The sequence below is a fragment of the Centroberyx affinis genome, unplaced genomic scaffold (assembly GCF_046629955.1).
Source record: "Centroberyx affinis isolate AG114_WGS23_722 - 3 ecotype Tasmania unplaced genomic scaffold, CSIRO-AGI_Caff_v1 ptg002821l_1, whole genome shotgun sequence".
Lineage (NCBI taxonomy): Eukaryota > Metazoa > Chordata > Actinopteri > Beryciformes > Berycidae > Centroberyx > Centroberyx affinis.
The window spans coordinates 122358-135840 of record NW_027280965.1 but is presented as its reverse complement, the minus strand read 5'-3'; the positions used below and the strand labels follow the sequence as shown (position 1 = coordinate 135840).

General features: G+C 41.4%; 1 protein-coding gene across 1 annotated transcript in view; it reads left to right on the top strand.

Annotated features, from left to right (window-relative positions):
* Window positions 1–3007: 3007 nt before the first annotated feature.
* LOC139658050 (bone morphogenetic protein 2-like) overlaps window positions 3008–13483 on the top strand; it is a gene marked incomplete at its 5' end in the record, with an annotated part of 29694 nt that continues 19218 nt past the window's right edge. Inside the window, 3 exons of the mRNA XM_071536076.1 lie at window positions 3008–3075; window positions 8893–9056; window positions 10861–10943. Of these exons, the coding sequence (XP_071392177.1) occupies window positions 3008–3075; window positions 8893–9056; window positions 10861–10943 (315 nt within the window). The remainder of the gene's footprint in view (window positions 3076–8892; window positions 9057–10860; window positions 10944–13483) is intronic.

Genomic DNA, 13483 nt, shown 5'->3' with positions numbered 1-13483 from the left:
TGTTTCAATAAAGGCAGGGAAGTTAACTTGTTATACACTTCAAATATGCTTGACAAATTCAAATATACATGAAAAAACACTACTCACAATGATGTTTTATGTACTGAGACACAGCATCTAATGTATGGAAGTATTTTTTAGGAGTCGTTTAATTGATGTTGGGGTAGAGCTGCAAAACATCTTGCATTCAAACCAAATCAAATCAAATCTATCCTATCCTATCCTATTCTATTCTATTCCTGCATAGTGGCTGATGGAAGTCCTGAATCAATCTTTCATTCACCTGCTGACACTTACAAATACACATCTGCTGTAAACGTGTCTTGGATGTTAGAGGAGAGAGGGGTGAGAGCAGAGAGAGAGAGCAGAGAGAGAGAGCAGAGAGAGAGCTACATGATGAGGAGGAAAACCTACTGGACGTTTACAGCAGCCTCGTCGTCTGACACCGCTTCACCTCGTCAGATTTATAGATTCCTTTTTGTCCAGGTGGAAAAATAAAAAGCAAAGATCGTCACCTTTTGGAGTAGAAATATCGTCTAACCACTATTCCCTTCTGATATGGAACACAGTAAAACTTTTTTGACTACAAAATTCTCCACAACCACCAGTAATTTAGTGGAAAATAAAAAGGTGGGTAATCTATGATCTCCAATATCAACAAAAATCAATTATATTTTCATAAAAATGTTAATTTATGCTTTTTCCACTGAAAAAGACCCTATCCTCTTATAACTTGCATCAGTTTGAATAGTCACTATACAGTATATATACTACATATACTCTGAATTTCACATAATACAGATTAGCCCAAAAATGTGAGTAAACTGAGCTGAGTTGAGTTTACTCTCCACTACATCCCTGTTGACTTGAGAGGAAATTTTCACAACTGCTCACAGGTTAAAACTTTAACTTGCAAACATCAAATCATAGAGCGACGATGCTGAAAATGAGTTGCAGGAGTTGTCATTTTACCCAGAACTTCCTAGTCTGAGTCCATTTGGCCGCTCCAGGTCAAATACGAGAGACTTTCTTTGAATTAACAATGTTCTCTCTGGCCCGATTATAAAAGCAGCCTCCGGAAACTGAGGCTAATTTTAGCGGTGGGGCAGTTGCCCTAAAGAAATCCCCCTGAGTTATTCCCTGAACAACAGAGGTAGCGATTGTTACCTTCCTTTCCCCCGTATCCATCTCTTCTTCCTGCCTATCTTCCCTTTATCTCATGCCCTCGCTCTTTGATTTGTTCCCCGTTGGTGTTTTAGATTTTCTGATATCAAACTCCACTGCAGCTGCTGGGAATACCTCAGCATGATGTCACACCCTCTACAGTTATCTACGGGAATGAGAAAAATACACCACAAGACAAGAAAATGGGTCCAGAAAGACAAGGGAGGATTAAAGTGTTTTAGGGAGGATTTTTCAATTTCTCTCCTTTTTTCCATGAACTGCAATACATATAAATTCTCTGATTATGACACAGTATGAGCTGACAGCAGGTAGAGAGAGTTTGGGAGAAAAAGCATTTGACCACAATCACAAAGATGATGATTACAAGCAGTATCATCGGGAAGGAGTCATTCCTATGTTCCCAGGGTCCTATGTTCCCCAGATTTATATGGCACATAATGGGAACATGACAAAGGGTCCTATGTTCCCAGGGTCCTCCCCAGCTCTATATAGCACATAATGGGAACCTGAAAAAAATGTTCCCCAGCTCTGTATTCGCTTAATATGGTTAGTTAGGGTTAGGGTTAGGTTGTTTGTTTGTTTGTTTGTAGATTTTTACCCAGAGCCCTGACCACAACTGTTTCAAAGAACAGAAGGGCTTTTTATCAGAGCTATCCAGGGTTTAGGGTTTAGGGTTAGGGTTAAACATAGGACCCTGGGAACATAGGATCCTTTTTCATGTTCCCATTTGTGCCATATAAATCTGGGGAAGATAGGACCCTGGGAACATAGATACGCTCCCATGGGAAATGCATTATCTCTCCTCTGCCTGTCTGGGCCAGCTGTACACTCTAACAGGTTCCAGTCTACAGGTCCTGAAGGCCCATAACCTTCATTATACTGTACATATATATAAATATATGTATGTATGCGTGACCATAACAGGCCTTCTCCCTGGCAAATACATGCAATGGCACTCCTTTCACCTGGCAGGGGAGAAACAGACAGATGAAAAGGAAAATAAAAAGGCAAAGAGACTGAGAAATGAAAGGAGGGAAGACAAGGGCTTACATATGTTGCTAATAAAGGGGTTGGGTGCGAGGTAAGGGGTGTGTGTGTGTGTGTGTGTGTGTGTCTGTATCCATCACATTAATCCAAATCTTAAAGTAATAATCTGCGACATCTTTCCTGGGGAAAAATCCTCTGCCGCACAGGAAGTGATGTGTTTTACGTTTCTGAAGAAGTAGAAGAAGAAGAAGAAGAAGAGGAACTGGGTAGTTAGCATGAGCAGCGATAGCCACCATGGCTGAACAGACAAAGAAAAGAGAAACTCAAACTGCATCAACAGGAAATCCAAGGAAAAAGATCAAAGATGTCGCCAAAATAAAAGAAAAGGATCTTGCGGATTCTAAACTATATAGAGAAAACAGCAAGATACACTGACTTTGTAGGATTTTCTGTCTCTTTCTATCCTTGTGAGGACATTCGGTCCTTCGATAGAAATACAAGAGTGTACACACACACACACACACACACACATCCCACTGTATGAAATGAGAGTATGAGGTTTCATAGCACTAACAGCAGAAATCATGCTGCAGACGTACAAAACAGTCACGACTCATTAGGATAAATTACTGCAGGGTGAATGTGCGTGTGTGTGTGTGTGTGTGTGTGTGTGGCTGTACATGCATGTGGTAGTGTGTACAAATATATGTGTGTATGCGTGTGCGTATGGGTATATGTTTATGCGTGTGTGTGTGTGTGTGTGAGTTTTAATGAAGCCTGTGGTGAGCAGATTCCTCCCTGATTGAGCTGAATCTGTATTTCTGTGTTTCTGCAGGAATGTGGCGACTTGGACGGAGGAACCACGGCGTCCCACCTGCTCCGCCCCCAACAGGCCAAACTCAGGTCACATCAGCCAATAGAAATTAGGACGCTGCACTGGTATTCCCTACACTGTAAAAAAAAAAATAGGGATTCTCGTTATGTGGGGGAATGTAGCCAAATGAAGAAAAGTCTTTTTTTGGCCTGCAGCTCATAAAATACAGCTGTGTTTCCTCCTCTCTTTATGTGGGGAACGCCACCATGTTGGAAGAGTAACAACCCAACTAAAGAGTGTCAGGTTTTGGCCTCCTCCTCCCTGACAAAACAAAGAAAACGTCTTATTTCCATGCGGTCATTTAGGTTTTAAAATTATACTATAAATGTAATGTTACAGTCTTTCCTCTTGTTGTCCCTCTTCCAACATGGTGGCACGGCCCTCGTAAGCATTGGTACTCACAATTATCCCATGACAGGCCTTAGGGTTCCTAATTAGAAAAAATACCACTAAAGGGTTCCTTATAGGAAAAAAAAAATCTAGAAAAGGGACAAAATATAGAGAAAAAAACTAGAAAAAAGTAAGTCAACAAATATAAGGGAATGACTCTAGAAAAAGGATATGATATAGGAAAAAAAAATAGAAAAGACACTAGATACAGGAAAAAAATGTAAAAAGACAAAATATAGGGGGAATAAATCTAGAAAAAGGAGAATATATAGGAAAAAATATAGAGAAAAGACAAAATATAGGCGGGAAATCTAGAAAAGGGACAAAATATAGGAAATTTTGTTTTGAAATATGTTTCGAACAGCAAATGGAAAAGCTTTCATGACCTGGATAACGGTTGAATCACTACAATAAAGACAACACAACAGAAATTTAATTAGATGACAATGTTTCAGATTATTACTTTAAGAACATTAGACATTTACAGGATCTTCCGCTCCTATCCTTTGTGCTCTTTAGTCTGAACACCAATACAGGAACCTGGAACATTTGGATTGCCTGGTAGAGTTGAAGGCCTCCTCAGTCAAATCAACTTTCCCATATTTTCCCAACTGATTCGCTCTAATATTCACTTACATTAAAGTAAAAAAAAAAAACTACAACTCTTGTCAGCACTTATTCATCTGGTTTGTTTTCCTAGTATTTCACACAATCATTCTGAACTCACAGGAATATTTAGTTACAGCTACTGTCAGGCTGCTATGACTCTGGCCCTCGCACTCCTTACTGTTGGTTGCTTGTAATGTTGACGATTTAGGAATTAAAGCTTTTTCTACTGTTACACTGATTGCAAATCGCTCTGGGTAAGAGCGTCAGCCAACTGCTTGAAACATAAAATGGGAATGTAAAAAAAAAAAAAGATGTAAGCTGTAAGCAGCCAGCCAACGGCCCGGTAGACAACTGTTTGTTCTCTCGCTATTTTCTCTCCCAATAGCTGGAACAAAGAAACAACAATGGCTGAGTCTCCTGCCAGATGAGTCTGCCAAGGAAAGCCGGAGCAGATGTCCGATGGGAGGAATCTCACTGATTCTGCCAAGCCTGCAGGGAATTTCACACTGTCAGAAGACAAGAGATGGCAGATCTGAGAAACAGAAAGAGAGAGAGAGAGAGAGAGAGAGAGAGAGAGAGAAAGAGAGCGAGAGAGTACAAGAGCAAGACAGAGACAGACAAAGTGATGCGATAGAAGCTCAGTAGCCAGATGACAGGCAGACAGAGTGCTGGTCTGATTGCTAATGTCCAGTTCATCTTTCAGTGCATAGTTGTCAGAAATTATTTTATTTATCTGTAGAAGGTTAGAGGTCAGCCTGGACTCCTGAATCGCATCCCTCCAGCTCTTCAGAGAGTCCGGTGTTTCCCTCGTCAACGGCTTGTTCTCGCTCGGAGAAACAATCGAGCCAATCGGAGCCTTTGTGGGCGGGACTAAAGTCTGAGCCATTCGTGCGACCGTTTTTTAATTGGCGTTTCGGCAGAATGGACCTGTCGAAATCACCTCCTTAATAGATTGTCTTTGCAAAAACAATATTTTTGTCAAAATCGACAGACATTCTTGGTGCAATTGGTAAATGTCTGGCTAACCATGGATGTAGAGGCTGACTGGCTGCAGCATCAGTGAGACTGAAGTAACATCAGAGCGGCCGGATCAGTCACTAGCAGACATATGACTCAAGTCATTTGGTCCAAGTCTCAAGCAAGTCCCAAGTAATTTTTTCTTGGGCAAGTCAAGTCAAGTCAAGTCGAGTCCTTAGTTAAGGCAAGTCAAGTCCCAAGTCAAGTCACTTTTTTTTTAACGTTAGCAAGCTATGGAGTTGTGAGAGAACAGATTGTATCTGGCTAATGTTAGCTAACATCAGCCCTCACAGACACTTACTGATCCGAATGAGTCTTCAAATGATGAACAAAGTTTGATGTTGTACTCTGGCTGTCAGAAATCTTTGATGAGCAGGTCTTGCATTCAGCAGTTTGCCTTTTTCCTTCACATGCAAAAAATTTTTTTGATGACTCTTGGCACAGTGGCGGCCGCCATGATGATGATGATCTGATCTGATCCATAGATCTGATCATACTGTGTGTGTGTGTGTGTGTGTGTGCGTGTGTGTGTGTAACCACCAGAAATACAAAATAGTCCAGAGCGGGAGGGTGTAACGACTAACGAGTGCTTCTCGTTGGAAAAAAACGTCAGTTGGCGAGGAGCTTGACTGACAGGGTCGTCATCCAATCAGGACGATGCCATTCCCAGTGTGCGCTCGCATACCGGGTAACGTTACACACTACAGACACTTGGAATGTGAACATTGACAGCGTTGAACATTTTAATATTTTATATTTAATATTTAAACTGAAAACATAAAATGAACACAAACAAGTCATTCGAGTCATCATGTCTCAAGTCAAGTCTCAAGTTTATTTTCAAGTTTATTTTATTTTCTGTCAAGTCAAGTTCGAGTCATCAAAACAGTGACTCCAGTCGACTCGAGTCCAAGTCACAATGACTCGAGTCCACATCTCTGGCCACTAGTGATTTGTTCGGGGAAAATCAACCCCCCCACACAGAAAAAAAAAAACTAGGAGGAAATCTCGGGCTGAATAATGGAGTGGAACCAGATGGACGTTCAGTCTGAATATCAGGCTAGGTTGATGGAGTATGTATTTTTGTTTTCAGCAACGTCTTGTATACATAGTCTTCTATAGCTTCTTCTACAGGAGCAGCTCCACTGGAGCAGTTGGGTATTAAATGCCTTGCTCAAGGGATTCAAAAAGAAACCTTCCAGTCACAAGCTTCTCCTTCTTTGAGCTACTGCCCCATTGGTTTAACTGGAAACTAAGCAAATGAGTGTGTGTGTGAGAGAGAGAGAGAGCAATTAACTGCCTAATTCACTCTTCCCCTGCCCAAACCTAAAGCCCCGCCCTCAAGCCTCCATCCCAATCCAATTTGCATCCAATTTTCTTATACTAAGTTCACTTCATAGTGGAAGAAGCAGAATGACATTTCATTGTTACCACAAAGGAGTGTTCATGTGTTTAAATCGTTGGAGCGACCACATCCAAGATGGCGACTGTCAGGTTAACTGTTATGGTGCTCCTTGATATCATAAGGCATTTTACAATCAAGTGATATTATTTTCTTCTGAAAGAGCAAAGGAAACCAACGTCGGTGGATTCACTGCCATGTTTGATGCTGGTGTTGACACACATCCGCAATCTGTAATGCAAATGCAGGAGATATCAGAGACTAGAGACTTGATAGTCAGAGACTCAAGCTGGCACTTAATAATTGGCTCAGAGGTTATTTATAGTAGGATATTATGTCTGATAATTGGGTGTTTTATTTTCTTGCTTTGTTTTTGATGTAGCTTATTTATTTTAATTATTATGGACAGACCCAGATTTGTATATAATCTGCTGAGCGGGCTGCGTTGTAATGTTGATATATTGATGTATTTATCTCTGATGTACAGAGTTTTTAATTCTTTGGACAATGCAAAGCATTGTCCAAAGAAGCACTGAGGTAGTGATTGATGTTGTTAATACTGTGAATAACTTGCTGAGTGATATTGTATTATTGTTTTGATTAATGTTTTGTGTCATTCTTGCCATGTCAGATCTGCCGTCCTGACCCCTCCCCTACACACCCCCCATCCCCAAAGGGACCACAATGGAAATAAGCCTCTGGGCTTTATTGTGTTATCCTGACTTTTTCCTTTTATGTATGCACTCAATGCCTTGGCAGAGCCGGTGTCTTTAAAATGAAACTGTCAAATAAAATCAATCAATCAATCTACAACAAACCCACTCATGTCCTAGTTGTAACTGGGACTGGGAAGCTGATTTGAATGGTTTTTCTCCCAGTTAGCAGCTCGTATTTACGGTAAATCTGAAATGACGAGAACTCGGCATTACTGTGGTAGAAGAAGTGTCCCATTCATGCATCTGGCCTGCGTAAACACAGGTGAGATGCAGATTATTCTGATTAGAACCAAATTACTCTTCTGCCGACTGAAATAAGAAAAACTTCCATTTTCCTAACAGCTGGGTACGGAGTAGTTCAGCAACCATGGAGTAAGGAGTGGCTGCACCGGTAGCCTCCTACTTCCTTAACAGCAAATGTTGTTGTATGTGCTCTTCGGCAAGGCACTCAACCCCCAACCGCTCCACCAGTAGAAATAAACTGGTTGGACTGGGGAAAAAACCCCTGGTGTGAAAAGGTGTAACTGTGAGAATAAAGATGAAGAGAGAATTCCTGCTGAGGAACTCTTCCCTGGATCCACAGAGGGTTAAAAATAAAAACACGGCACGGTTTGTATCTCTTGTGTTTGACGCTCTCTGCCACTTAACAATACCAAGAAGAAGCTGCAGGCAGGAACTCTGAAGTTCCAGCCAAGCTTGGATGTGATGCCAACAGCGTAACAGGATATCGTTTGGTTAAATCCTGGCATTTTGAACCCTTGGAAAAAAATCAAATGTAGAACGTTTTTAGGGAAATAATGCCCCCCCAACCTCCACCACACACACACACACACACACACACACATTCTTCCCTCCCATTTCCCAAATTACATGATGATGGCTAAAATCAGCTGATTCTGTCTCCAACAGCCTCAAAGCAGAGTTGATAGCAGGAAAACCTTTTTCTCTCTCTGTTTGTTCCACGTTCTTTGCGATTATATCAAGTGATCTTGGTAGATGTGTGTGGGTGTGTGTATCTGTGTGTGTGTGTGTGTGTGCATGTGTGTGTATGTATGGGGGGTTTCAATCCCAAAACAAGGTGTTTAGGAGCACATGTGGGCCTTCACATGTGACTTTTTAGTATTTCAATTTGCACAATGAACACTAACAATGGACACTGACACAACACCCCACAAACACGGGTGACAGTGGCCTAAAACGTTTTTGCTGTAAAATATAGATATGATCCTGACTGCTACGGAAGTGTAATGCATTCACTTGAGAAAAAAAAACAAAAGTGCCCTGTTTTTCTGAATTAACGAGATAATTATGTCAGAATTCGTCATGGAAAAAAAAATGTTTGCTCTGTTTTTTCTGAATTAACGAGATACCTCAAAATCCTGCTCTCACCTGCACGGAGTATCCTACGGTTGCAATACCATCTATATTACTTAAAGACACGAGTATCTCCCAATGTTTCAAACCAAAAGCAAAATAAAACTGGATTAAACTAAACAGGTGGGACATGTTTGCTTCCATGAAATCGAGCTCTCAAGTAGGAATGAGAGCTTCTCTTGGGATTTTGAGATATCTTGTCGATTCAGAAAAACAGCAAGTGAATGCATTACGCTTAGACTGCAGACTTGATGCTTGTGTTTCATTACTTCTGATCGGTGGAGCCGACTGCAGACTTTCTCGGACTCAGATCCCCCAAAATGGCACCGATTTTGCAGGAACAAGTTTCAGCAGGATGTCTGCAGGAACACAGAGGGAGAGGAGATGAAACCCGCCTTCTACATCTCTTTCTTCTGTATACCAGTGGACGTCCCAGCGGAGCAGCGGGCCGCCCAGCGCTCCTGGGAGCACAGGCAGGCAGAGTCCCGGGGCAGAAACACAAGTGAGGCGGACGTTAAAACAACAAGACTGCTGTCCGTCACGTGACGTCCGCACTGTTTGTCTTGGACCAGCTACAGCAACACATGCATGACCCCAGTCTACTGTATGGTTAATGATGTGGTGTGTGTGTGTGTGTGTGTGTGTGTGTGTGTGTGTGTGTGATTGTGCCCCTTTCTCTCTAAATAATGGCTGTCTCTAAAATCTTTTTTCTCCAACATTCTCCCTGCCTCTCTCTCTGTCTCTCTCCCTCTCTCTCTCTCTCACACACACACACACACACACGTTTTGCACTGAACACACACTTATCCTAGACTGCAGCATAATGCCCCACTGAGTGATGTGTATCATTGTAATGAAAGGCAGTAAGGCCTTGTTTAATGAGAGAGAGAGAGAGAGAGAGAGAGAGAGAGAGAGAGAGAGAGAGAGAGAATTTTTAGAGAGAAAAAATATATTTTAGATTTTTGAGAGAGAAAGTTTTTGGAGATATTTTTAGATAGAAAGCAATTCAGAGAGCAGGATGAAGGACAGTTTTAGAGAGAGAGAGAGTTTTTACAGATAGACATTTTTAAGAGTATTTGTAAGATAGAGGCATTTTTTCCAAGATATTTTAGATTCTTTTGGCAGAACAAAGTATTTTTAGAAAGAGAATGATATTTTCTATAAAGCCAGAGATCTTGTTCTTCCTCACCTCTGCTGTCCTCTGCTCTGTGTTGTGTCGATGAAGGATCACACGCTGTGTGTCCATTTGGGAGGTTTTATGTTCAGTTTGTCTTGGCCCGGCACTCGGTTCAGATATTTCCACATTCTGTCTCACATTTTCTCTACCCCTCTCCCCTGTCTCACCCCTTAGATCACCCTACCAGCCTGTCTCACTCTCCTTTCTTACCAACAAGTCATCTTCTTCCTCTTTTCCTCCTGCCTCCTCCTCAGGAATTTAACAACATAAACCAACATTTTCAGTGAGGTCTGAAAATCCAAAGTGTCTTTGATCAAACATTTTGGCCATTTAATACCAATTTCTTTCAATTTTATAATAGATATGCAGAATTCATGTCCATCTGAAAGTGCAAAAATGACTTGCAGTTTCAGACATTGATAGTTTCAGCTAAAAATTGAGGGTTTTTTTTACGGTTAAGTTTAGGCAACGGGTGTACCGCCATCTTGGACCAAACCAGCCGAGCTGCGAACTTTTCCTCTCATTTCTTCTGACAGGTGGAGCTGACTGCAGACTTGACCTTAGTGTTACATTACTTCTGATTGACCGTGTTGATTCCAGGCTCTTGACTTGCATGCCCAAAATGCCACTGATTTGGCAGGAACGAGCCATAGCAGAATGGCTATGAGAGCAAGTAGTGATGCAAATTGGGTTTCAGCCAACAGAGACCTACATCTATTTCTTTATATATTTATCAGTGCTTATCATGATGAGCTGATGATGGACAGAGTGGCAGAGGGGAGATTGCATATTTGGTTAAAGAGAAAGCTGTTTATTTGCCAAGTTTGATTTACAGAGGCGGTAACAGGCAGACAGAGACCCGAATCCATCTGCACCAACACTCCCTTACTGTCCCACAGAGGAGAGAGGCTGCTGAAAATGACGAGTCATTATTAGTCGCCCTGAGGTCAGAGGAGGATAAGAGGATGGAGGGCAACTCTTAAGTCAACAAACCAACATATTTTGGCTGGGCAGTTGAAGAAACTTTAAAGCTGCTGAAAAATCAAGCTGTTTTATCAGAGCATCCCATTCCCCCTAATTGAGACGCTGTAGATTCTCCCTATTTGCCCAAATAATATCCTGGTGTCAGGTATGTTCACTTCTCTGCACTTCTCCGAGAATGACATCCAAATTGTCTCCTACACAGCAGCAGAGAAAGCCGGACTCACCAACGTTAGATCGTTTCCTCTCTCGTCTCTTTGGTTTCCTTTGGTCTAAAGCATCACAGACTGGTCTGGTTGGTAAACATGAGCGAGCTGTGTGACATTTACTGACCTCACTGCACAGGAATTCTGGGTATTGAAGTTCAAACAGTCTCTAGTTACCTCTTGCTGACATTTAGAGCCGCCAACATGTAAAGTTTCCAGTGTAAAAGAATAAGATGCTGTGCACTTGTGGCCACATTGCAAATAATATTACTATTAAATGCATTAAAAAACAATTTGACAAAAGCATGTAAATTGTCACATATAAGGCATATTGAGTGTTAATGTTCTTATGCTCAAACTGATATCCTGTAAGAGTTTGCCAAGCTCCCTGCACATTGGGAAGAAAACCAAAAGCAGGGTGGAGAAGACGGTGTCTTCCCTGTTGGTTTTGGCTTTGAGATTGACAGAATACATACATCACACATCCCATCGCCTAAATTCAGTCATCTTCACTGTCTGGAGTCTTGTTTCCCTCCTGCTGTTATTCCCTTATTCTCCTGCTTCTCTTTCTCTGTACTTTAAAGGTTCCATATGGTGTAAAGTCTGGTCTATCTAAACATTGTGAAAGTATCAAAACGCACGGTCGCCAACTAAATCCACACAATCCATATTAGAAAAGCGAGCCTCTAAACGAGCCGTTTGGACTTCTGTAACTTTGTGGCGTCACAAAGGTTCGCTCATTATCATTTTTGTAAGAAATAATAGACTAACAAAGTGTTTTTTTCAAAGCAGTTGAGCGGTTGTCATTGTTTATTACCGGAGAGTTTTCCCTACCTGTAGCTGCCGGGCCGCAGTGTCTCACGTTTCACTCTTGAGACGGTTAGCCAATCGGAACAGAGGGGTCATTAATATTAATGAGCCTTAAAGACACAGCAACAGGAACAGCCTGTTCTTGGTAAGGCTCAGAGAGATGCTGGAAAATGAACGTGTCAAAATGGATTGAGAGTGTTTTTGGTACATGACACCACACACACAGCTTTGAATGGACCTCAAGACACAAAATAAATCACTGGAAAGTGGAGAATATAACCCTAACCCTAACCCTAACCCGTTTAACTAAAATCTAAAACCAAAACAGAAGAGTCTTAAAACATCAATTTGAGTGTTCGGGGTCATTTTCTTTAACCAGAACAGCAGCTTTGGATGAGGATGAAACTATCACGCCGTCCTAATCGCAAGTTCGAGCACGTTTTCTGCATGTTTGAAATAAACATAAAAAGGAAAGATCGTCAGTCAGCGGAGATTTCACAGAGAGGAAACTTGAGCTAAGCTGCTCAGCAATCTGATGGCGGCTCGGTGATAAACATTCCTACAATGTAATTATCCATAAGAGAAGTCAAACAGCAGTAGTTGGTCCATGCCAGGCCTCAACCCTCGCCCCAACACACACACGTACATGCATGTATGTGTGTGTGTGTGTTGTGTGTGTGTCTATCAAATCAGGTTTGGCTGTGGTAAAAGATTTTTTGGTCATTAATTAAAAGGTAATTGCAGTCTAACCGAGCTGTTATCAGCTTCTTCTCAAACAAGCATTGTGGTTTTGTAACTCAAGATCCTCTTCTTCTTTCGGCCTTGTCTGGCCCGCTCACAGTTCTATAAACACTTTCGAAATCCTCCTCCACTATGAGTGTCTACACACACACACACACACACATCTTCTTGTGCCAGCTCCAAGCAATTGAAGGACTTATTTATAAATGAGCCTGCCTGTCTCAGATTGTTCATGGAGGCTTTGCAACAAACCACAATCTGCCTAAAGCAAAAAGCCAAAAAGATAAAGAGCCTTGGCCGTGATTTTTCTTTGTTTTTCTTTTTTTTTTTGTCACTGGGAATTACTGTCTTTGTCTTCGGAGAGGAAAAAACACATAACATAAAAGAAAGGTTTTTTTCCACAATGAAATATCGACCATCTGAAAACATGACTCCAACACTTACGAAATGATTGATAACGCAAAATTAAACAAATTATGGTATGTTGGAAGGATAGCGGGTAACGTAAGTTCTTGTTTGACGGATTAATAACACTTCAATAGACTGGAGCCTCTACAGTATATTTCAGAGATATGGAGTGATGAACTTCCTTTTTGGATATGTAGAGTTTTGGAAATGAACAAAGTGTCTTCTGGGGAGACAGAGGGAGGAGAGGAAGACGGACAGACAGAGAAAGATGCAGGAAACTACAAATCCAACGTTCAGACATTTATATTTTAGGCATTTAAGTCTCATCTAAGGCATTTTATATAGATTAATCTTAGATTCCTAAATCACCAACATTACAAGCAAGAGTCAGAGCCACCACACTCTGAAAACACACATAATATCACGTATAAAAAGCTACCACCAGGTCAAAGGTCAGATAGAGACTCCTGGGTCACACTGAGCCAGTTAAAGTTAAAGTAGCGCTCTGTGTGTCCAACACACACCACAGGTTACAAAATTACAACTTTTTAGGAATCCAAATGAACAAAAACACATTATGGTTGTTCCTGACAGATTGGTGGCCTT